Source organism: Colias eurytheme, chromosome 15 (assembly GCF_061535395.1).
Source record: "Colias eurytheme isolate Ceu_HAF_F1 chromosome 15, ilColEury1 Martin Lab GWU primary, whole genome shotgun sequence".
In the NCBI taxonomy this organism is placed as follows: domain Eukaryota; kingdom Metazoa; phylum Arthropoda; class Insecta; order Lepidoptera; family Pieridae; genus Colias; species Colias eurytheme.
The window spans coordinates 12,115,242-12,140,034 of NC_142994.1; the positions used below are offsets into that span (position 1 = coordinate 12,115,242).

Sequence of the window (24,793 nt, forward strand, 5' to 3'; positions counted from 1 at the left end):
TGTTAATAGATAAGTATATTAATATTCTTAATATTATTTTTTCTCATTTTAATAGAACCTTTATGCTAAATACAAATGACATTTTAAAACACACATATCCGTCAGAACAGCCGTCACCATGCCACCATTGTACTACTTCGGTATTTTATAAAATTATACAAAAATAAACAGCCGTCAAGATGATAAGCCGGTGAAGAAAAATCGCTCCAATTTATATTATTTTCTTCCACCAATATGTCAATAGCATTCAAACTAATCAGACTGCTGTCTCCGAGGGTCCAGTCACCGGCTGTATGCTCCTGTCATATGTTGAACTATCGGAATTATGCTGATAAACCGAAAGCACCTTCATCTTCTAAACACTTGGTAGGACTTATTATCTCATCTATACTAATATTATAAAGCTGAAGAGTTTGTTTGTTTATTTATTTGCTTGTTTGTTTTAACGCAAAAATCTCAGGAACTACTGGTCCGATTTCAAAAATTCTTTCGGTGTTAGATAGCCCATTTATAGAGGAAGGCTATAGGATCACGCTAAGACCAACAGGAGCGGAGCAATGCGAGTGAAACCGCGGAGCACAGCTAGTTAAATATAACATAACGAGTGGGCTATGATTTTGTCACGTTTTAACATTGTGAAAATACATTTAATCCATTGTTCAACATTATTAATTTCATAAATTAGTAAGTTAGGTAACTCTCTAAGTAGTTCTCTTATTATTTCAATAATGCGCATCATTCAATAGAAGATGCCTAAGTTAATTTACCATCTATACTTATTATATAATATACAATCAACAAAGCCACAACGTTTTTAAAACTATATATATATATATATATAAAAAACTATATATATATATATATATATATATATATATATATATCAAGCAACTACTTCTATATTCGCATAGGTCCCACAAAATGAAGAAAGGATCCGCGTCCGGCGAGCACGGCCAACCGACGTGCCGCGCATTCTGCGCTTCGTCAAGGAACACGCCCGGGTCACGTGGCCAAACCTTACACCTAACAGCTCACACAATTTGATTCTGGGAGACTTCGTCGCCAGGACTCTTGCTCAAGGTTACTTTGAAAATACAATATTCCTTTTTCATAGATAACTGAAAACTTTCTTGATGCTTTTAATTAACTTGAGGAATTAAGCTGTGAAGTAGTCATTTCATGATATTGTTAACAATGTTAGATTTCGTCGTTCTATATTTTTAGTTTGGAAGCAATATGTTTAAAAATTTCACAAACGCGCTTGTTCTTTGAGCTAATTACAAGAAGTAGGTATAATATTTCAATTACGAATCACTGACAAGTAAACCTAATACCCCAGAAATTCTAAGACTAACATTTACCTTTGTTTGCTCTGCCATAAAAAAGCCTTATATTTCCCAGGTCACTCCATGCTAGCCGAGCAGCAAGAGGCCAAGCGCACTTGGGGCACCATCCGTGGCCTCGCCCTGAGCACCTCCGTGTGTCCCTGGGACGCCACGCTCCTGGAGAAGTGGGCCCGCTGCGTGCGCTGCACCAAGTCCAGGCAGCTCATGCTGTTCACTGCGCACTGCTTGCGAGCCCCAGGGCTGCATGATAAATACAATGTGCATACTGTTATGCAGGTATGTGTGGTCTAATAAAATGGAGATGGTTACAATCTTTCGTGCACTTTAGTAGGTACTTTCTGAAAAGTCCTATATGTAGGTCCTATACTCACTCGATATGCATAAACTCAAGAACTTAAAAATACATATACTTACATGTATCTATAGTTGAATAACTTACAAGAATTGGCTTTTGACGCTACAATTGTAATAAATTGAAATTGCAATGTAATGCTAATAGCTTTACACACTACAGTGATTCTTTAAGAGCAAATAAATAATCATGACCATTTTCTATAGGTAGTTCTGATGATACCTCCAGATTCTCCTAAGTCTGCGGAGATTGCACTAATGCTAGCAAGAAATACGCTACAGAGAGGTCAGGACACGGGATTTCCTCTCGTTCGGTTTGATGTTACTAATGAATCTATGTGAGTATTCATTGATAGCTCTTATTTTCAATTGGGCAGGATAAAAGATAAAAAAATATTTATTTCAGATCAGAGTTGTTAAATAATTTGGAAAATCCAAAAGTGCACGCCTCATAATTTTTTTTTAATAAATATTTTTAATTATTATTTTTGTTTATTTAATAACAATTAAACCACATCGAATCAGACCCTGAAAAATGAAAGGGTTCTATTCCTGAGCATACTCAAGCGTAAGAGAAAAAAAAAGACTCGATTAGTAAAGTATTTCGGTCGCTATCGTGTTAACAAGAAAAAGGATCCGCACATACAGACACACGGACGTCCAAGACAGAACTTTTTTAAACTGTTTTTTAACTAGTTTAAATAACAAAAATGACATCAAAAATATCATGAACGTTAAAAATAGTGTTTTTTCTTAATATGTGTGTGTATGTATTATCTTACAAGTGCAATGTATGATACATAAAGACATTTTAAGTTTGAAAAATCAGATGTTTTGCGCGAAGCGACAGTAGTACCCACCTCAACGCTTCGCTTATGAGGCGTGCAATATACACTTTTTTTAAGAAACATAAACAAAGACGTGTAATGTTGGCCATTTTTTATTGTGTCAATTAAATTTAGTCATTGTTTTATTAATGTTTAAAGTAGGTAGGGTCAACCGGGGCAAATGCAACTAAAAAAATAACAAGTTTCAAATTTGATCGGTTGCAGTTATCTCCTTTTATATTTGGTCACTTATTTGACCCATTTAGTGATTTTTGTATTTATTTAAGATAATTTTAAACCAATCAAGCAATACAGTAGTCTTATAAATAACTGGTAGTGAGAATATTTCCTAAAATTGGTAGAAAAAGTTACATTAACCCCTAGTCGGGGGTAAATGCAATTAACTGCCATAGCTCTTCGTCTATTTCATATAAAACAACTAATATAGAATATATTTATGAGATTTCATGTTATTCGTAGGATTTTTAACTGTATTACCGTGTAGCAAGGACTAGTTTTCAGAAAAAAAAACTTATTTGTCTGATTGTGGGGCAAATGCAACTATTTGTTAGAGAATTAGTGTGGGGAATGCAAAAAACTTATTCATCGATATTTTTTTAATATTTCGCTATTGCTACAATAACGTTGCGATCGTAGATAGCGCCCCATTATTTAGAGGAAAAACTCATGTACTTTGATTTACCACTTTAAATCGCAACAAAAAAAATTACATTGCCCCTACCTACTAAGTCAATTTTAGTTTTCGGTCAGAACAAATAATATTCTTTGTGTTAAATATTGTTAAAAACGTAAACCAAACAAAATACGTTTATTAGTTAATCAACCGTTTACTAAAAATTACTTGAACAATCACAGAACCTACCTATCGTTTTTAGTTGTATTCTTTAACCACACTTTTTTATCTAATTTGAATTTTACTTATGAACCCGTCTCTGGGTATAATATCGAAGAAATAATCGATGGTTCTTCTTTAATTAATCATAAAGAAAGTATATTTTGACTACCAAGAAGGATACATAATAAATTAAAAATATCGACACTGTCACATCACTAGTGTTTTTAATTTCATACAAAAATATAAGGGGCTATTGTAACTAACCTCACAGTTGCAATAACCTCATAGTGAAATTTTCACGAGGCAAATGTAACTGGCAACTGCATCAATAACACAAAATAGAGTCAACTAACGCACTAAAAATATAAATGAAATAAGCTTAACGGCTTGTGATAATCGTGTCCAATCAAAAACACCTGCAAAAAATCACTCCTAAACAATTTTTTTGTCTGCAAAACCCGACACCTGTTTTTACGCACACCAACTTCAAAATAGCGGTTTGACACAATGGCCTATCAATCAAATAGTTTTCATCGATTTATTAGTCGTTGAGTTATTGAATCATAGGTGGCGATATATTACAACAACTCTAATGCAAAAAACTTATTACATTAGTTATGATAAGGAGTTGCCATAGCCCCATAGTTGCAATAGCCCTGGGTGACCTATACAATATATGACATTTTTTTGCAGAACAAAAGCTCTCAGTAGCCTGAATCTCCAGAAGGAATGGGAATTTTCCTACGAAGTCCAACCCGACGCAATCAAAGAGTGCGTCAAAGAAACATTAAAAGAAGACAAAGGTGAAGTGCAGAGTTCTGAAGCGAAAAATCATATCACTGTTTACACAGCTTTTCCCTTACGAAAATAATTCCTACCTAAGTATGTAGATATTGTTGACGGCTGCTAATAAAATCCATTTTAATACAGCTGCATTTTAATTTTATCTGCCTATAGGTACATTTGTTTCGATTAAAGTAATTTCATTTGTCTTGCGCATACTACACGGTTTTTATAAAAAAAACGTTTTCTATAATAAAATATTGATTTACATAATGCGTAGTAAGGTGTTTAATATGGTTTCTATTCCCATAAAAAGTAATATTCAATTTAAACTTAAAATAACGTTGACCGCAAATATTACGCTACACCGAACATAACAAAAGAACTTTCAACACAAAAACTTACATTTCATTCTACTATCTTTTGTAGGAATACGTGCAATGGTACCTTGATGACTCAACTAGTGTTGAAAATAAATCTTTTGTATTTTTTCCAACCGAAGCTTACGTTACGAACACAACACGTTTAAATAGTTTAGTATGAATAGATTACTCATCTGATTCAAAATCGTTCAAAAACGATTTGATTATTATTTTTGATTATTATTAGTTTTAAATTACGATGATAACTTTACTTATAAAATTTCGTCAACTACGACTGCCTGCATCCAAACCTAATGTGCATAGTGTGTGAAGTCCCGTGTCCCCGTAGTGGGGTAGGGGGCAGATATATGCATTATTCATACATCTGTTTCACTGATCGATTTTTCTTTAGGGACAAGTAGGTGATCAGCCTTCTGTGTCCTGCCAGACCGAGACATTTTTTTTTCGTCTCCACCGGGAATCGAACCCAGGACCCCTCGGTTCTACGCTCACGCGTCAACCACTGTACTGAGGAAGCGGTCAATGTGCATAGTGCTAATAGAATAAAATTAAGTAAGATATAACACCTTATTTAATTTTAACAACAAACAATAAATCTAAAAAATAGTTTTACATTTTCATTAAACTTCCAATTATTTCAACGATAAAAAAAACAGTTTTGTAAAGATCTTAATTCAAACCGTTTGTAAGATAATTTAGAAACCTATATTGATTCACCTGAACCTTTGGCAACGCAGTGAAGCAACCGTTGTTGAAATTAAATAAAAAGGTGTTTAAGTATCGGACTGTTGTGCATGTAACTGGAAAATCGATCCTTGAATGAGATAATTATCTAATTATACCTTTAGATCAGTTCATTGGCTTACGTATTTTGTTGGTAAAAGTGCAAAAAAAAAATAACCCCAATTTTTCACGGTTCAAAATGTTACGAGCATACGTAGTTAATATGTTCATAACGTGGCTAGATTATTTTTTGGGTAGATATAAGCACAGAATACCATAATAGTAGCTAAACGCTAGTATAAGATTAGAATAATTGTTCTGGATAGGCTAATAGGTATATTTAACAAATAAGAAGATTTATTTTTCAGATTTTTAAATTAATTAAATAAGAGAATATTGCTATCCCTGGAACTTACGCTTGTACCACAGAGGCTAGCTGGTTCAATTATCATGAATTCTAAATTAATTAATGTTAGCCGATGATCATGATGTTTTGCGCGTCATTTTTTTTTTATAATATGTTCAGTTTAACGTAGTTTTTTATTTATATAGGCATTGAATACCAACACCATAAATGAATTATTTTGTAGTACAGATTGGGAAAGATAAATCGTTGCAATCAGCTGTTATATAAAAAGAGTTGGTTTCTTGTATGAGCTAGTCTGACGGTTGTGTCGGAGAGAATTTTTTGTTGTAAGTAATAAGATTGGTTACTTTATTTCTAACAAACAGTGTAATGGAATTTTTTATCAGCTTTTTTTTATTCTTAAAATGAACATAGATGTTGAACATTGAAGACATAACCTACGCTGTGTTATTTGACGCTTCTTGGCGCTCATTTCCTGTGAAAGGAAGCTCATTTACAATTATTGCAATATTGGGTAATATCAAAGTACCCGAGCTTTTAACATTTAGGTACCTAAGTACCTAGATCAGCAAATTAAATGAAAATAAATTGCGATTACATTATATCTTTAAATATCACACGAGTATTCATTTGTTTAAAAAAATTTTGAAATAGGTACCTACACAAAATTATTAAAATCTTCGAATTTAAATTGACTAACAATAATAATTTTCAGAAAACATGGAATTAAAGATATTAGCGCTAAGTTTACTACAGCTGGCGGTAGCGTCGCCCGTGCTGCAGGACCTCATGTTGGCAGACGATTCGCACACCGTCGGCACCTATATCAGACCAGCTCGGTCTGCGGGGGTAAGTAACTTACTATGAATCATTCATCCATACTAATATTATAAATGCGAAAGTAACTCTGTCTGTCTGTCTGTTACTCAATCACGCCTAAACTACTGAACCAATTTGCATGAAATTTGGTATGGAGATATTTTGATACCCGAGAAAGGACATAGGCTACCTTTTATTGCGAAATATGTACCACGGGCGAAGCCGGGGCGGACCTCTAGTATTATTATAAAGAGCTTTTATACGCCTCTGTCCCGGTTTCGCCCGGATTGACCGTTGTTAGTATCTTTATAACGGTAATTTTTTTTTTCAAATCGGTCAAGTACTTTTTGAGCAGCGTATATTCGTAAGCATACAGTGTTTATGTTGAATGTTATCATTCAATGAACACGCTAGTCATTCAATCAAATAGCAGATTCAACCAGATGATGGATGTTATTAATAAAGATATAGGTATTACCTACACTATTTTGCTGGACACTATGTAATACAATAGACATCTGTTTCTATAATATATTTTCATTTGTTATCTTCAATAACTACGCGCACAAAATAAACTTTATGTACCTACCTAATACTAATATTGTTCTTTTAGCCTGAAGATTACCACAGATCCTACGAAAATGAGGGTGATGGTGAGATAGGTTACTCACGGAAGAAGACAGGAGGTGGAAAGAAAGGCTACCAACATTTTGACTCATTCCACAAGAAGGCAGGTGACAACTACGAGTTTGAAAAACAAGACTCCTATGGGTTAGAAGACGAGGGACAGGCTGGTGCTCACAGTCATAAGAATGAGAGGAAAGGTGATATAGAGATTTATTATTACTTATTATTTATTACTAATAAAAAATATTCATTTAATTAATGAGAGTTACAGAGAATATAGCAGTATTCTTTTAGTCACAGAATTATTTTCGTTATGTATGCGAAATAGTGTTATACCTAGTAGGTACATAAGATTTGTTGGTAGATACCTATACATAATTAATAATTATTATATGCGGGACGCTATCAATTTAAATTTGAATTTATAATAATATAACTTTTCTTCAGCTGATGCATATCGTGAACCAGAAAATGACGAAGAAGAACACGAAGCAGAGGAAAGACCAAAGAAAAAAAAGAACCACGAGGAACTCAGGTATGATTAATAATTGTAATGATACTTATCTATTTGCAATATTAGGATTATTATGATGTTTTGAACATTACGATTTTATTACTGGAAATGCCCACTTATAAGAATATTATCGCAAACGCTTGCCTATGATATATTTTAACCATTTTAATAATATTCAAAGTTTGAACTGAATATATTTATTAAAAAAAAATATGGATATGATAAGTCCATGACTAATCATTAAAATTACCTAACAATTATTATTTATTTGAATGTTACTTATTATTATTCTTTCCTTTACAGAGAAGGACCGAATGACCACAACATAGAAGTTTCTGGTTATGATCCAGCAGATTATACTCTACCAGAAAAATATACGTATGGAACAGGGGAAGAATATAATTTTAAGTAATTATAATTGATAAGCAATTGAAAGTATAAAAATAAGAATTTTTGATTTCTTGCGTTGGTACCAAAGAAATGTTCAACATTTAAAATAACGCCCTCTTTTGGAGTTTTTGTGAAACAGTATAAAGTTCAACACTATATTTTATATTGTTTTGTAACATGGAAAATAAATTAATAATAATAAAATAATACTTTGTTTTATTTATTTAAACTAAAATAAATAAATAATCTATGTATTTACGCCACAACACGCGTTATGACGTGATGTTCAAGGCCCTTGCCTTTGAACATGACACAACAACAAACGTTGACGTTAGCTTTGCTGTTTGACAGTTGACATTTGACTTTTGTTTTGCTTGCGCGATCCGAATCAAGGCTGGATTCATCGGCAGCAAAATAAGCCAAAAACTTCTATACTTTCCAACGATTTGTGATGTGATAACCGAAGCTTAAACTATCCAGAAACAATGGGTATAACGGTCATCGAAATAATTGCAACGATACTACTAAATCTCATACATTGCACGAACACGGGTAAGTAGGCTATTATTTAATTGAATCAATTCGTCCGGCTCGTGTTATTCTAGAGCTTTATTCTTTTTAACAGAGCACATCCTGTCCTGCAATACGAGCAGTTTAGAGCCGTGTCCGGGTAAGAACGAAGTATGTAAATACGATCAGTGCGTATGCCCTGACGACTTAGTGAGGGAGGGTGAAGATTGCTTGTTCCCAACCCCCGACTCGGCTGCTAGTCACGACGTCACTGCTGCTATTGTATCCATCTTTACTATAGCGCTTGTTGTCGTCGGTCTAGTATTAGTTATAAGGAAATATAATTTAATTGAGTATGTAAGGCAGAAGATTGACTTGAGAAGAAACAACGATGTTATGTATGAAGACGTTATGATAGGGCAAGATGATCCCCCATTAAGTCCTTAGTCTAGTAAAGATAAGCTTTTCTAATATTTACAAGGCGACATCAGAAATGTAAATAATATTGTTGATATTGTTGTTTTGTTTTGTAAAATATATACCCTCTTTCAGTTTGTGTATTTTGTCATGAATGGGTATTTTGACTCTCTGACTTCTAAGTTTTTTTATTGTTATATATGTTATTAAGCTCATACTCATTTCATTCTTTAGGCTTCATTAAGTTATTACTTTGTATAATATCTGTTATAGTCAAACCCCAAAGCTCGGGCACTCTTAGGTTGGACTGGTCAAACCTCAGGTCTGGCATAATGATTTTGTCAAAGCCCAAACTACCTACCCTACGCCCGTGACTGCTGCTGACTTCAGTCAAAGGTGAAATTCAAATATATTTCGAGGATTGCCCGATGGCTTTTGCCAAACCTAAGATGAACCAATCTTTCCGCAAAGAGATTAGTGTTTTGGGATTGACTATAACATATCAAAATAACATAATATTATGATGGAAGCAATCAAATAGGAATGTCAAGAAATTTATATATTTTTAATAAAGGTCATTACTTTAATCTTCTCACAATATTCTTTCTATCAATATTGTCATTGATTGCACAAATATTACTCATTATATTGATTAACATATTTGTTCACTTTATTATCAAATTTTTGTAAAACTAATAATAATACTGATTATAATACTGCATTATAATACATGTTGATGTGTCTATTCGGGTAACAAAATTGAAGTAATTCTTGTACATAATAAAATATCTCGCATTCATAAAATACCTATAATAATATATTAAATGCCTTCATAAATAAATGTGATATGAATGTTTATTGCTGTACAAAACATTGTACATAAATACAGAATGTTTTAATGTGCAATTATAATCATGTGAACATTCTTATAGGGTCGATAAAATAACATAAATTGTAACATAATATTTTTCTATTAATAAAGTTTTCTATTTTTTATATTAATTTGTTTATTTGCTGTGTATAAATTGATCTTGTTTTGAAAAACATTGTAGATATCTGTAAGTGCTATTTTCTGGGCGCATTGGTGTGAAACACAATGAAGAACAATTCAGACCAAATTAAGAGTAAAATTTCAAGGTCGCGTCATGGCAATACCATGACGCGATACCATGGAGAAAAGCGACGATTTTCGTATCTTTGAATCTTACTAAAGAAGTTTCACCTCTGACACGTGTGCTCAGAATACACGCTCTTATTTTATTTGCATCAGAAAAGCTACTCATTCTCTGATTTTGTTTATAGTCACAAAATTAACCAGTGAAATAAAATGTATAAAAAACACACATTATAAGAACAACTACATAATATAATATATTCTGTGGTACAACAGTAGAATCTGAATAAGTTTCAATATTGTTTAATTTATTTTATAATATTGTTTGTCTATGCTCAATGTCGCCAAAGACTGAATGTTTAAGCATAATATGTTATTCTTTTTTTAATGTATCTTTATATTGTTCTAACCCTGTAAACATATTAATGATGTATGACTTATAATAATGTTTCTTGGAACTTGGCTTTTTATAGTTCAAAGTTCAAACTGGTTCCTTAGTAAAGGTTCACACTATTTATACTTTATATTACATATGGTTCTATATTTTACCTATATACAGGGTATTTTTGCAGACAGTACAGAAATTACCCTTTTCTACTAGGCAAGGTCATTACACCATTATTTTTTTTGTTGTAATACTTATTAATTTTACAATTGAAATTCAATTTGCAACTCCTGAAAGAATAAATTGAGTAAATAATTAAAACGAAAAATATAAGAATTAAATAAGTTGATGATACTAAACCTACTGTGGAAATTTGAAAAAATATCCTGTACCTAGAAGATGATACAACAACAATTGCTACAAATTAACTTCTATATGCAAGTTAAGTTTGTTTTAAGCTATTGCATAGCTTTTATCTCAGACTTTGAGCGCGGCGACCGAATGTAAAAATTCCGTAACGAAAAAACCTAACGCCCCCACTCCAACCGGCACAGCGATGCGATGCTATGCAATAGCTTTACCGTGGCAGTCTTTGAGTGCCACACGTTTTTTTTTTATTAAAAAAGTGTGAGCCGAAGTTTATTTTTATCACTATGTTACATTATACAGCATGATATTTTAAGGGTCAAGTGAATTAGTTGATCATTTTAGTTTTTTTCCCTATGATTATTACTTACTTTCATTATATTATGTTAAAAGGATAAAATAAATTACAAATATTAATTATAGGTAGATCTTCATTTTCAAGGTTATTGTTTTTGTAGGATTAATCATAAATTTCAATACTAAAACATCATGTTTTCGCATAATTAATAGTAAAAAAATAACTAAGTTTTCCTCATCTCATATTGAAACATTGTTTAAAATAAAGATATTATTTTTAGTAAAACATGCATTGTAATTTTTGGCAAACTTCCATTATATGCAATGTTAGAAAATTCTATTTTGAGTTCCTTATATTTTGGAAGTAATCCATTCACTTGCAATTTAAAAATAAATGCACAAAGGGGTGTCAACCTGATACAACTATAAAAGGAGATCTAAGTGAATTGTATATATTTTTATTACAACACAGCAGTACATTTAAGCATTATTTTTTTTTAACTAAGTTAATCCAATTTGCATGATATTTTCTACTGAAACTTTCAACAGAAAAAAAATGAAGGAACTTTAATGTTTTCTTTAAAGCAGACCTAATAATTCAGTGTCTATTTCAAATTAAACTTATTTACCATAGTGCACTATAAAACTATATGATCAAGTTTATCAGTTAATGAATATGCATTAAAAAATAAACAATTGGAATTAGTATTACGGTGCATTTACACCAAACGAACATAGAGCAAGAGCATTCTTTCGTGATTTTAGGGTAAACGAAAACTGGTATTTAGTGTTGTTCCATAGTAGAACATTGCATGGAATCTTTTCGAATGCACTAAGAACAACAAAAGAATGCTCTATGCCTGTTTAGACTAAAAGAATTTGACATAGGTAGAATGAGCATTCTCTAGTTTGATCTAAATGCACCGTCATATGAGATTCCACCAAGAAGCTTATATCTAATACACTGGAGATTTCAGTATGAACATTAACTTGTAACAAAAAAATATGACGTTGAATGACGCCTGTATGTTTTTTTATCTCTTTCACACCTAACTTGGTAAGTGGGTATGAAAGGGATAAAAAAAACATACAGGCGTCATTCAACGTCATATTTTCTTGATACAAGTTAATGTTCATACTGAAATCTCCAGTGTCTTAGATATAAGCTTCTTGGATTCCACACACCGTCAAGCTTGCCATCATGCAAATTGGAGTGTAATCATTGTGCATACAGGTTGTGTTATTGAAGTATATAATTACTTCAACATTCCATATATTTTAATTCATTTCATGTGCTTTTCTTGTCTTCGTGTATTTAGATTAATATAAATATGTAAATTATAATAAATAAATATATTTTGAGAATAAATACTCTGTGATATTTTGTGTGCATTTTTATTTATACTTCCCTTAATATCCATTGCTGACCATTTGCTTAAAATATAATCTACACTAATACAATACAAGTGATAACTGCGTTAAAAACAACCGACTTCAAACTTGCACTTGCAACATTTACAAATACAGACAAAAATGCTCATAAAATAAAAACTACTGGGCCTATCCGAATAAAATTGTTATGGGACCAATTCGACACCATCCCGCATCGAACAAAAAAAGAATCACGTAAATCGGTTCAGAAACCTCGGAGTAATCGGTGTACATACATAAAAAAAAAAAACATACCGGCCGAATTGATAACCTCCTCCTTTTTTTTTGAAGTCGGTTAAAAAGATTGCTATTTTATGTAACAAAATAAATTCAGAACTCCTCCATCTACTTAGAATATTTCCTGTGTTCCACCATATAATACTATTGTATCATGTTATTTATTGAATGTGTAACTAGAGTAGCTACTGTTGAATGTAATCCAATACATCAAATAAAGCAGACATCTATTAGTAAATATTGAACTGTATTTCTTTCAAAATTATTCGCCTTGGTAATGACTTGAGAATGTTACTTGTACCTGTGTAGCCCGCAACTTCGTTCACTTTTGTGCATTTTTGTTAGACGAACCTGATTTTGAATACTAGAATATTTTGTTTTTAAACATTAAATAAAATTAATATTTCTTAACCCACATAAAATTAACTCAATCAATTATTGTTTACCGGTGTACATACCTGGATTTAACAGGCATTTAATAAAAAATCTGTAATTTTGATATTGTATGTTTTAGACTTGCATTTTATTTCTGTGAATAATATTAAATAACAGTCATCATTTCATAAATTATCACTTAAATCTATATTTACATAATATTAATGTTGAAGTCTTACTCTCTATTTGGAAAAGTTCATCATTTGGACCTTGACATAGTTTCCTTTTTACGTTCAAAATAAATATTATTATTTTTTCCTAGACAGTTGTAGGTTTTTAAGTTATCATCCTTCTTATGAATGGTGTGGCGTGAAACGTGATCATGTACTTTAACAAATTGCTGGCCAGCAGTACCGTTATTGTAACAAGCCTTGGACTCTCGTATAGAACTGAAAAAATAAATACAGCAATAGAATTCTTAATTTTAATGCTACTAGCAAGTAGCATCTGAGGGTTGAAGTTCTTTTCTTTATACTAAAACTAGCTTACCACCCGCGGCTTCGTTCGCTTTGTCTAAAACCTAATCACTACATTATAGTAACAAAGTCACTTTCTCTGTCCCTTTGTCCCTATGTATGCTAAAATTTTTAAAACTAAGCAGCGAATTTTGACGCGGTTTTTCTAATAGACGGTGTGATTCAAGAGGTAGGTTTTAATCTATAGAGAAAGCGACTTTGTTTTATACTTTGTACGTATCACGATAAAACATACCTACGCCTAATGTCGTTATTGGTTATTTGCGTGATAGAGTAGCCTATGTATATGAATTCAGATTATTTCCTGTCCATTCAAATTTAATAAATGGTAGCCATTTTTTGCAATGTACTACAGTCTAAAAACATTACGCTAATAAACATTGTTGCAGTATTAATTTTCAACGGGTTAAAGTTAGTCAATAAACTTGTTTCTTTTCATAGTCACATAATATACTTTCTAATATCAGCATGAAATATAAAACTGTAAGTAATATTATACACATAACTTCATCGCAGTTTTAATTAACTAAGTATTAAATTATATTCAACTAGTATTAAAAACCCATACATACCAGTAAACATATTATAAAACACGGCAAACATATACATGAATACGAGTGCATAATGCACTAGCCTCGTACTCGGCTCTGTCTCCCCGGAGCCCCACACTAACATCGGTAATGTTAAGAGGAGACTCATGTTCGCTAGCGAAAATGATTTAAGTAGCTGTAGAATGCTCACTGAAATTAAAAAACAAATATTATTATTGTATGTCCACTAAAATTAAAAAAATTGGTTGTCTGTAAAGTCGGTTTACTGACGATAGTTGAACGTGACGACGTCCGATTGTGCTTCTTTGTCGCTCGTTCCGCGCTCTCGCTCGCACTTCAAGCCTTACATGGAACGCCTCAGAGCGAGGTAACGCCGCATGAGTCATGTTTTTTCGTGCGTGCAGCCGGCTATCGAATTATAAGACGTTGTCACGTCAAAAGGAAATAAAATAATTATCCAATAAAAGGTTATCAATTATTATTAGGTGGTGGGAATAGTAAAACCATAACATCAGAAACGCAAACACGTAAACTACCGTCAAGGTATTTGTATCGTCATCATTTATGAAGAGCGTGTGTGCCGAGCACACGTGTCAGAAGTGAAACTTCTTTGGCAAGATTCAAAGATACCAAAACAATTGCCTTACTGAATAATGTTACGGCATTGCCATGACGCGACCTTCAAATTTTACTCTCAAATACAGTCTGCATAATTTGGAAATGATACACACCTTCATTTTGTAAGGAAAATCCTTTCATTAGCATCATTGCACTATGAGTGATGTTTATGAAAACAAAAATGCCTGAAATTTAACAAAAAAAAATGAAATTAGTAAATGTTGTATAATATTAAAAAGTTTAATTCAGGGAACTTTGTCTAAAACCTAATATATATTGTATACTAAAAAGCCTTCCTCGAGAACAGTGGTTCTCAGGTATCAATTAAAAAAAAACCGCAACAAAATCTGTAGTGTATGTCCTTCCATATTATCGGCTCTTAGACGCACACGTCCTCTCACTCCGACCGCCTGCAGCCAACTGAGCTGTGTGAGCGGTGTCACCGTTGCACGTGCGCAAGAGATGACATAATACTTCCCTCTCTTTCACTCACATACACTACAAAATCTATTGCGTAGTTTTAAATTTAGCATTTAAGCATTTTACATAAAATTATTTCAATTTAGCAATTTACATTTAAGCATACATAGGGACAGAGAATGAGACATTGTTTTATTCTATAAAGAGATATTGATAAAAGAAAAAGCTTTTGGCAGCATGTGAGTAAAGCCAAATATTAACGAACTAATTAGTTATTTAAGATTTATTATTTGTTACTCATTTATTTCTGGTGTTGTTGTTTTAAATGGCAACATATTTATTTATTTCTTTGTTCTACCTTCTTTCTTTCTTTCTAACTATATACATTGTGATATTTATCAGCTTACCTGCAAATGTAGACAAGAATTGTATATAGAAATCCTTCTCCCATATAAACAGGTCGACTCCATCCTTTTCTTCATGCGCCCAGTCTATACAATCACTTTTAAATGGTTCCATATGATTTAAAGTCATGTTAACTGGAAGTTTTCTGAAATGTATAGATTTCAAGGTTTAAAACTGAGGATGATGATTGAAGACTGCAATTTTAAATTGTAATAATGCAAAGATTAGTATAAATACATATTCTAAAACAACTGACCCACATTATATGTTATTTTTATGCTTTCATATTTTGTAGTTTACAAACTATATAATCTTGGTTTGGTAGAGAATAGCAAACCAAGATGTTTTTGTTAGTAGTGAATCTCAAACTAAGGTGCTGACTCCACGAGCGAGAGAATCGCGACGAGTCCGCGCTTATATCGTCGGATAATCTCCACGAACGAGCGATAATTCCGCCGCGTATCGTCGCGAGTCGTAACGGTATCGCCACGTTTCCTTGAAGAGAACTGAGAAGACTGAGGCAACGCTGAAATGACGCTGCGTTTGACAGCGCGCCCGCTGCTAGTCGCGGCGGGCTAGCGACGATGTAATGACGTTTCGCACGCTCATTGCCACTCGTCGCATCGCGGCGATAATATCGCCGTGTGGAGACGGTTCCATAGAGTGTGTATAGAAATACGTGGCACGACGATAATATCGCCGCGATTCTCTCGCTCGTGGAGTCAGCGCCTAAGGCATTCATATTGTGTTTAAGTAAATATTTATAAAGACTGTTTTAAATTGTAATACATATAACATGGCAACAGGGCCAGATGAAATATTTAAATGCTTGTTTGATTACATCTTTTTCTTTATAGTTTCATATTAAAATTTATATAATTTCTATTTCTAGTGGCCATTTGTCAGCAAAGGAATCAATCACCATAATGGAAACTAATATAACTAAATAGGTAATATATAGAAAACAGGATTTATGTTATACTAGTTGTGCCCCGGGGTTTTACCCGCATTGCTACACTCCTGTAGGCCTGAGTAAGATGATATAGCCTAATAGTCTTTCTCAATAAATGGGCTATCTAACACATTTTTTTTTTCGCGAAATTAACCTACTTACATGTGCGTAGAATTGATTGTGCTATTGTTCTGTATGTCGCAGATAGAGTTGACCATGATGTTAAATAAGCTGTCGTTCCTCCACACTCCATATGTCTCCAGCATCATCAATATGATGAGCAGCTTCCAATAAGCCTGTAACATATTTAAAATGCTTTGATTAAATCATAGCAATAATAAGTTTTTTTTTTTATATAAAAGAAGAAAGAATGGACTTTGTGTCACTGAAATATTAGAATTCTGATAAACTAATATTGTATTTACTGTTTAGAAACATTACTTTTAAAAATGAAGATTTGAACTTTGAAGCAAAATAAATGTCAATGTGAAAGTTAAATAAAGATACTTACTCAAAAATGAATTACTTCACTACTCACTAAATTCATAAAAAATTACTTACTTTAAAATCAGTGTTGAATATAATATGCCTTTGTGCTTCTTTTGATATTAGGACTAGATCTATCATGACTATAACGGGATCATATTCTATGTACTTATCCACTATGCCATTACATTTTACCTGAAAATAAAAGAACATTTTCATTTAAAATTAACTTTATTGAACACAGAGTTGAAATTACACACAACTACGGAGTTTATTGCTGGTTCTTCTCCATAAATACTGCTTTTCGAATCGGTGGTAAATGTAAAAAATGTTATTACGATTAAAAAGTGCTTTTATAAGAAGTCTTAACTATTGAATAAATAAATGTTTGAGTTTGAAATAGAATGGCATTACACATCCTTCAAACTAAATGTTGCAAATAAGCTAACAAATTAAATATAGGCATTCAAGTATAATTGTTGAATAAATAAATGTTTGAGTATACTACGTTTTAAATTATACTGCAAGATATCTTACGCATTTCGTTAATTTTAACACAGAGGGTCCGTAGGTTCTGTACAGGGCGCCGGCTCCTTCCCCACAATTTACACATTTGTATCGCATTTTGTCGGTCATTTATCCTTTAACCTATATAATATAAGCTACTCTATACCAAATAGTATTTTATAGGATAAACCAATAAACATTTCCACAACGCTTCAAGAAAATAAAAAAGTTAAAAACAACATTATTTAAAAATCAGCCGACTGCGGAGTGCGGATGTCAATTGTCAACTTTGACACAATTCATGTTCACAGTTCAGTGACAGTTTGCTTTTATCCATTTTCATATGGACGGTAATAATACTGAACTATTTGATTATTTTAAAACAGATTATTATACAATAAATAAGCTGCGGATTTTATTAATGCCAGCGTATATCTTCCCAGAAGTGAAATCTGAGTAATAATTATTGTTATAGTGTGACGAGAGCTTCCGAAAACATGTACAGCAATTCCATCTACATTTCACTCAGGGCCACAGTTACATGCCGCTTCTAAAAGTGTCATTTTTATAATATTTTGTAAAAATTTAGAGAGCGTGTATTTCTAATGCGTTTCATCTTTATAGTATTTTCTGTATGGTGAAATAACATAAAATACCTATATAAGAAATTATTACAGATAGGTATCTAATATCAAACAATATAATAAAAACTTGAGCGATATCAAGGGACATCCAGATGGAACGAAGTGTTAAGTTAGAGAGAAATAGACAGAGAACCACACGTAAGCCGCACGGCTTACAACTCAAGCAAAAAGAGTCGTGACAACTTTTCATAAGAATTTTTTCCGTCTAGCCCCCTTTCTTTGTTAACTTTGTTCCAATATAATATCTAAATGTGGAATCGTAGTTATAACCAAAATTATTGTTAGTAATAATAATAATTATTATGAGTTTGATGTAAAGTCCGGTCGCGGAGCAGGAAGAATTTCGTATAGTACGACATAAAAGAGATGAAATTAATTATTTTGGAACTAATTCGTTTTTCATTACCTGGCAACCCTGAATTGGCAATGTAGCTGTCAAGTTGAATAAAAATTTGTTGTTTTTTTCGTGAAGTGGAGAATTATTGAGATAAAATTGTTATTTAGAACAAGAAATTTAAATAAAAAAGGAGACATCATGAAAAAGGTTAAACGTAGCGGTGTCCGTGATGTGGTGTATAAAGTTTTTATTCGGTGTTTGTCCGAATTTCAAGCTGGAAATTTATTGACTGATTTGGAAAACGTTTACAAACGTACAGCAGAATATACCGGTGAGATTTCATTTATTTTTGCTCAGTACTACGTAAAATAGAATATTCCATTAGTGACGAGTGTTTAATGTATGTATGTATGGCGATTATTACGTTTTCGCAATTTAATTTGAGGTTATTTGTATGTAAACAAAAACTAGTTTTTATAGTGCGACCAGCACAATTTGAGTCAAGAAGTTATATCCAATCCAACCAGCCTCAAATAAAGTACCTAGTTTAGATTTTACTACATAGTATAGTGATAACTGTTTTCATACAGCTATCTATCTATTAATCAATCAAACCATAAGAAAAAAAATCATATTTACTGTATCATATTTACAGATACTGAAGATGCCCCGTACCCTCTTGCCAGTACTTCGAAACAGAGTGATGATCAGTCCTTTGAAGGAGTAGAATATTTAGATTTTGATGAATTATATTAATGTACAAAATTTATCTACAAAAACAATAAAAATATGTGGTTTTCAAATCGCCTTGTTTTTTTCTACCCGACGGACCCAGAAAGAGGGTAATGTGTTTGAGCTGCATGTATGCTTGTTTGTTTGTATGTTTGATTCTATGTGCGCCTCTGCAGTCTAAGCACTTGACCGATTTTTATAAAATAACTAATTCCAAATACATTTAAGTAAAATTTGACCTAGGTAGGTCAATTAAAATACTAAAATAATGTATTTTTGTCTTAAATTTACACTATTGCTACAATGAAACAATTATAACGGTTTAAATCGCGGTATTTATTTTAGATCATATATATAGATTTTTGGATTTTTATTCTATAGTATCAAGATCGCTTGCGTCGCAGTATCAGTGTTGCTATATGAGCGACGGTGGCGCCCTCATTTATTTTCATCTCTTTTGTGTCGCACTGTACATTAACCTGTTATTACCTGTCACTGTCACTCCCTTGTAAAAATAATGTGTCTTGCTCGCACAGGTGCAATGACCGCCGTCCTTAGGGATTGTAAACCTTTAACCTGAGAGCGTAAGGTTTGTGTTTGCTTGATTGGTGTCAGGTGTTCAATTATGATTTTGTGAATTCAAAATTTATAAGAATAAACCTCAAACTCTTTATGTCCAATCAAAATCCGCCTAAGTCGAAATCGCGTGTTAGACTAACGTATTTCTGTAATATTGTACTGTATAGTAAATTATTTTTTGAAAAATAAGGTCATAAAGAAGTTTCACTTCTTATGCGAGTACACGCACACTTTTTTTATATAATATATCGTTGTTATTGAAAAAGTTAAAATGTAACTAGCTAATAAGTATTGTAAATGAATAAAGGACATTTATTTAATAAATTAGTAAAAAAAATTTTCTCCTCCAAATATTTCATGTAAACTGCACTTCATTCAAAAATGTTTGTGACGACTGTCAGTAGGTAAAGAGGTCATTGTACGAAATTCTTTCTGCTCCGCGACCGGACTTTAGTTTTTCAAAATGTTCGACCATCAACAAAGACGACCCGAATATTTCCTATTGTTATCCGCTTCCATATAAAATAGACTTAAACTAGGTATACCTTCAAAAAGCATTATAAAATAAAGAACGGTAGAAAACTATAACTTGTCACCGCTGACCGCAATATCAATTTCGCTTTTCATAAAAACGTTTCCTCTTTGATCGGGCTTGAACCGTCAATACGATTACTTGCAATATCCGATACGACAAACGATTCATAATATTATTATAAGTAATTTTAAAGTGAAACTTTTTTTACATCGTCTCAAACTTTTTGGTCTGTGTAGCGTGTCGCGTGTATCGCGGCTGCCGAGTAGGTATACCTACTCGGCAGCCGACCGTCACGCGACATGCGCTACACAAAGCAGTGTTCGGAACCGTTCGAACAGTTTCACTTTTACCGTGGTTTCTTAAAACCACACAACATTTTTTTTATATTTCAACACTTGTGGCGATTACACGGCGATAATGATTTTTATTTATCTGTATCTACAATGTCAATATAACGCAATATTATAATAATAAAATGTTATCTGTGACGTTTGGCGAAGATTGGGCGAAGAACGCACTTAGCTTTGATACAAAATTCGAACCAGCCGTTAATTTTTTCTTGCAGTATTTTAAAAATATAGCAATTCAAGTTATTAATTATTTAATAATTGATCTCATTGGGAACACAAACTTTTACAAGGTAGGTACGAACCTATAGGACAGAAGAACTAGTGCATGACAACTTTTTAGATATTCTCTCTAAATTTAAAAATCGCTTATAGTCTGTCCACAGAATTGCTTTTTGACAGCTCGACGGGTGATACCAGAAGTGATGTTCAAAAGATTATCGATTGTGATACCATTTCAATTATAAATTAAAAATATTATCATAAATCGAATCAGGTACGTAAATAATAATTACAACGTAAACGTACTAATAAGATATGTAATAATAAGACCACATATCTATGCATTGTATGTTAAAACTAAACTAAACTAATATTTTATTATTTATTGGTTTCTATCTTACAATTTGGTTGTCTTTGCGTTTAAATTATATAACAAAATAGAAGAGTTATTCTGCATCGGATATATTTTACAGAGTATTTCTATCGATTATTATAATCTATCGACCCATCATTGAATAATTCTGTGTAGACATCACTAAGTGGGCGGGACCTGTCCATGAAGAACGATAATTATTTGTATGACATTTTAACATAGACAATACAATCCTTCATAGGCGTGAAGCTGTCAAAAAGCAAATAATATAATGGACAGAGTATAGTGTAAAGAGTCGTAGCTATAATTATATGAGGACAGGTTATTCCATCACAGTATTCCATTAGTGAAGCGCTCTGGTGCAGAGACGTGCACTTTTATGCTTACTTTAAAATTATTGGACGATACGGTCGATATGTCATGGGCATGATTCAATCGGGTTTACGGTTTTGTACCTATACGGAAAAAATTGAATGATTTAATAATTTCATTGCGTGTTTGTGCATTGATGTTGATAATATTATGTTACGTTTAACAATGTTTTGATAATTTTTATTTATTTAATTTAATATTGTAAGCAGTAGCTTTTCGCCTAAGGTATAATGACGAAATAAATCCGTTTTCACATTATAATGAAGTACATTATTAACAATTACTTCTAAACCAGTATTGGTTTTGTTATTAATTGTCTATTTCATAACCTTTCCTTTCGGAAAAAATAGGGCGCAAACATTTATAATTTTTTTTAAATTAACACATTAACACTGAATTATTCAATCCAATCATTCAAAGAAAAAAAAGCATGAAGTACTTACGAAGGGTAGTTAAAAATTGGTTAATGAGCTAAATGGTTGCCCTAATACTGCGATGGATGGTCGGGACGCCGCTAACGAGGAAACATGGATCTAAGAAATTAGCAGCATTTAGTGAACCGACATGCAAAATGGCTTTATGGAAAATGTTCTAGAAACTTGCAGCTTACAGCTAAAAATTCGGTGTATGGTAGTGGAAAAAGTACGATTAGTACACAATTGACTCGTAGAGAACCAGTACGTAAAAACCCAGGTTTCGATCGGAATTAATCAATAGAAATAAAAGAAAAGTGGAGGTAAACGGAAAGATTTAAAATACAAGAAATTTAAAATTCGAATTTGATCGTAAGTACCTAATTTATTCTGTTTTTGGTTATTAAATAAGATGCCCGTCAAATTATTGCCCTTTTTTATCCACTAATTTATTAAATTCAACAAAATAATTCAATTTTCATAATTTTAATTATTATTTCAAACTATTTAAATCGCTGCAAGAAACTTTATAAATTCTCGTAGCACTAACCCTAAACCTTAGCTTAGCATTAAAAGGACATCTCATTAATCTCGCGACGCCATTACAAACGCCTCCACACACCAGTTGCATAGCCTCAGCCATTTGCTTTTAGACGTGAATACTGAATAACTGGAAGAGCTTGGCTTGTGAGTCCACCAGCTTTAAGTCAATTTTAACTGAATAAGGTCTGAATCATTAAAATGTTGCCAAAACTCTGTTTTTTGTTGTATTAAGTACCTATAGCTTCATTGTATTTGTGTTGGTATTTCCATTATTTTATTCTTTAGAATCAGAAGATCATATTATATTGTACAGTGTCGTGAATGCCAAAATTAACTAAATATAAAATGACTACTGTCGGTAGATATATCCAAGCATTTTTTGCAAATTAATGTTATCTTCTAAGTTGTACCAGATTTTATAAAAATGGCGAAAGTGCCTTATGAAAGACCAATCCGATTTACATATTACTTGCTCTGTGATTTACATCGTTCATACCGCAGTTCCAAAACCTATCTTTCGATTTAGTATAAAAGGAACATTTAGTTCACCTCACACGCTTAAGCTTAACTGTTTATTAAAAGATAGCGGAGTTCCATCCAGGCGATGGAGGTAGGAAGCAATTTCATTCCGTCTTGTGAAGATTACAGAAACCAGTAATGAAGCCTTTGTGACCAAGACGTCTTTTCCTTGGTCGCACAGTTTTTGCTTTGAAAATGAGAACTTTCGGCGAATATTCTCTCTATCAGATTTTACAGAACTTTTTACAAGTTGGATGGAGTCGACAATTCTAAATTCAGTTATTCAAATCAGTATTATTTTCTTTGTTGTATCTTCGATACAGTTCCTTAATACTTAAAGCATGTGCTTTTTTCGAAAATATGAGTTAATAGTTACTTACTGTACAACTAAAAACAGGTGCAAGTGCAATACAAGTTGCAGCAAAACTGATTCGAGCTAGGCCGCTGGCGAGGGCTTAAAATTAGTCGAAACAACCCAACTTAATATTATCATTGATATTAAATGAATATTGATTCATTATTAATTCATACAGAATTTATTGCGTCACCGTCTATGTACATAGATACACATACTAGGTATTATACCCAGAGAAAAATTTAATAATGAAAAACACAATCTATTATTTCTACCAACAAGTATTCAATAAAATATAATCGGATGCACGCACCCAACGGATATAAGCTGAGAGCGCCTCGCGGTAACTCTGAAGTCTGTAGGTACTCTGTACCCATAGTTGCAGGAAATTAGACTTCGATTCAACATGAACGCGTCGGATCATTTCCTTACTAGTTATAGATTATGTGCTGACGTTTGTGTATGAGATTTTATATATTAAAGCGACCAGATTCCTTTACGAGTATTTATTATGCTTAGAGCTTGTTAATTTTGAATGAATAAGAAAACGCGCTTTCTTGTGCTTGAAAACGCGATGGTCTTAAATTTATTGCGAATTTCTATCAATGAGTTCCGGAAATTATTTTACAATAACTTCACTGAAATAATTTAACACTGATACAATACCAGTTGAAACAAAATAAAATTATCTCATTGATCAAATTATGATGACAAAATAATATACCAATAATTATTAATCTGTCATGTGATGCGAGTTGCGACTACAAAATTATCCACACAAATGTAAAAATGAAAAGTAAAAGAACGTTCTTGTAAATTCAGAGAAAACGGTACAAGAAACTACGACATTTATGAAAGGAAAATAAATCTTGTAGTATTTTCTAAAGGTCACATTGAATGTGGGTAGTAATAAAAAGCCACGCGAACACTGTACACGGAAATCACAATAAAATGTACAACGTTAATAAAAAGAAATAGAAATTAAAATTCCATTTAAATACTAATACGAAGATAAATGAATGCTTCAAGTGGAACTGAAAGCCGGAAACTGTGTAGTTTGAATAAGAAAACCTTTATAGAGCGTTTTATATTCACGAGAATTTAAAGAGAAAAACTTTAGAGAATTCTTGAAGGAAATTGGAAAGTTTCTTGCGAATAAAAAGCGCTGGTCTCGCGCTGTCGTCGCCGCGCGGTGGGGCCGGGAAACTAGCGGTTTACTTACATAGTAC

The 24,793-nt window shown here is 32.5% G+C and overlaps 4 protein-coding genes across 4 annotated transcripts; 3 read left to right on the forward strand and 1 right to left on the reverse strand.

Moving 5' to 3' along the window:
- Window positions 1-234: 234 nt before the first annotated feature.
- On the forward strand, window positions 235-4,251 carry LOC149902620 (uncharacterized). The gene is made up of 5 exons (XM_090110169.1): window positions 235-366; window positions 912-1,080; window positions 1,402-1,622; window positions 1,905-2,035; window positions 4,074-4,251. The coding sequence occupies exons 1-5, from the start codon at window positions 235-237 to the stop codon at window positions 4,249-4,251; spliced, it is 831 nt and encodes a 276-aa protein (XP_089966295.1).
- Window positions 4,252-5,867: 1,616 nt separating this feature from the next.
- Window positions 5,868-8,029, forward strand: LOC149902621 (uncharacterized). Its single transcript, XM_090109773.1, has 5 exons — window positions 5,868-5,962; window positions 6,352-6,485; window positions 7,069-7,279; window positions 7,530-7,617; window positions 7,900-8,029. Exons 2-5 carry the CDS (start codon window positions 6,357-6,359, stop codon window positions 8,006-8,008), a joined length of 537 nt encoding a protein of 178 aa, XP_089965899.1. The 5' UTR covers window positions 5,868-5,962; window positions 6,352-6,356; the 3' UTR covers window positions 8,009-8,029.
- Window positions 8,030-8,344: 315 nt separating this feature from the next.
- On the forward strand, window positions 8,345-12,459 carry LOC149902622 (uncharacterized). The gene is made up of 2 exons (XM_090110277.1): window positions 8,345-8,538; window positions 8,612-12,459. Exons 1-2 carry the CDS (start codon window positions 8,472-8,474, stop codon window positions 8,941-8,943), a joined length of 399 nt encoding a protein of 132 aa, XP_089966403.1. The 5' UTR covers window positions 8,345-8,471; the 3' UTR covers window positions 8,944-12,459.
- Window positions 12,460-13,183: 724 nt separating this feature from the next.
- Window positions 13,184-17,854, reverse strand: Arv1 (ACAT-related protein required for viability 1). Its single transcript, XM_090110198.1, has 7 exons — window positions 17,624-17,854; window positions 17,162-17,281; window positions 16,763-16,896; window positions 15,651-15,793; window positions 14,937-15,008; window positions 14,227-14,394; window positions 13,184-13,567 (listed from the first exon to the last, which is right to left on the reverse strand). Exons 1-7 carry the CDS (start codon window positions 17,720-17,722, stop codon window positions 13,455-13,457), a joined length of 849 nt encoding a protein of 282 aa, XP_089966324.1. The 5' UTR covers window positions 17,723-17,854; the 3' UTR covers window positions 13,184-13,454.
- Between the last annotated feature and the right edge of the window lie 6,939 nt (window positions 17,855-24,793).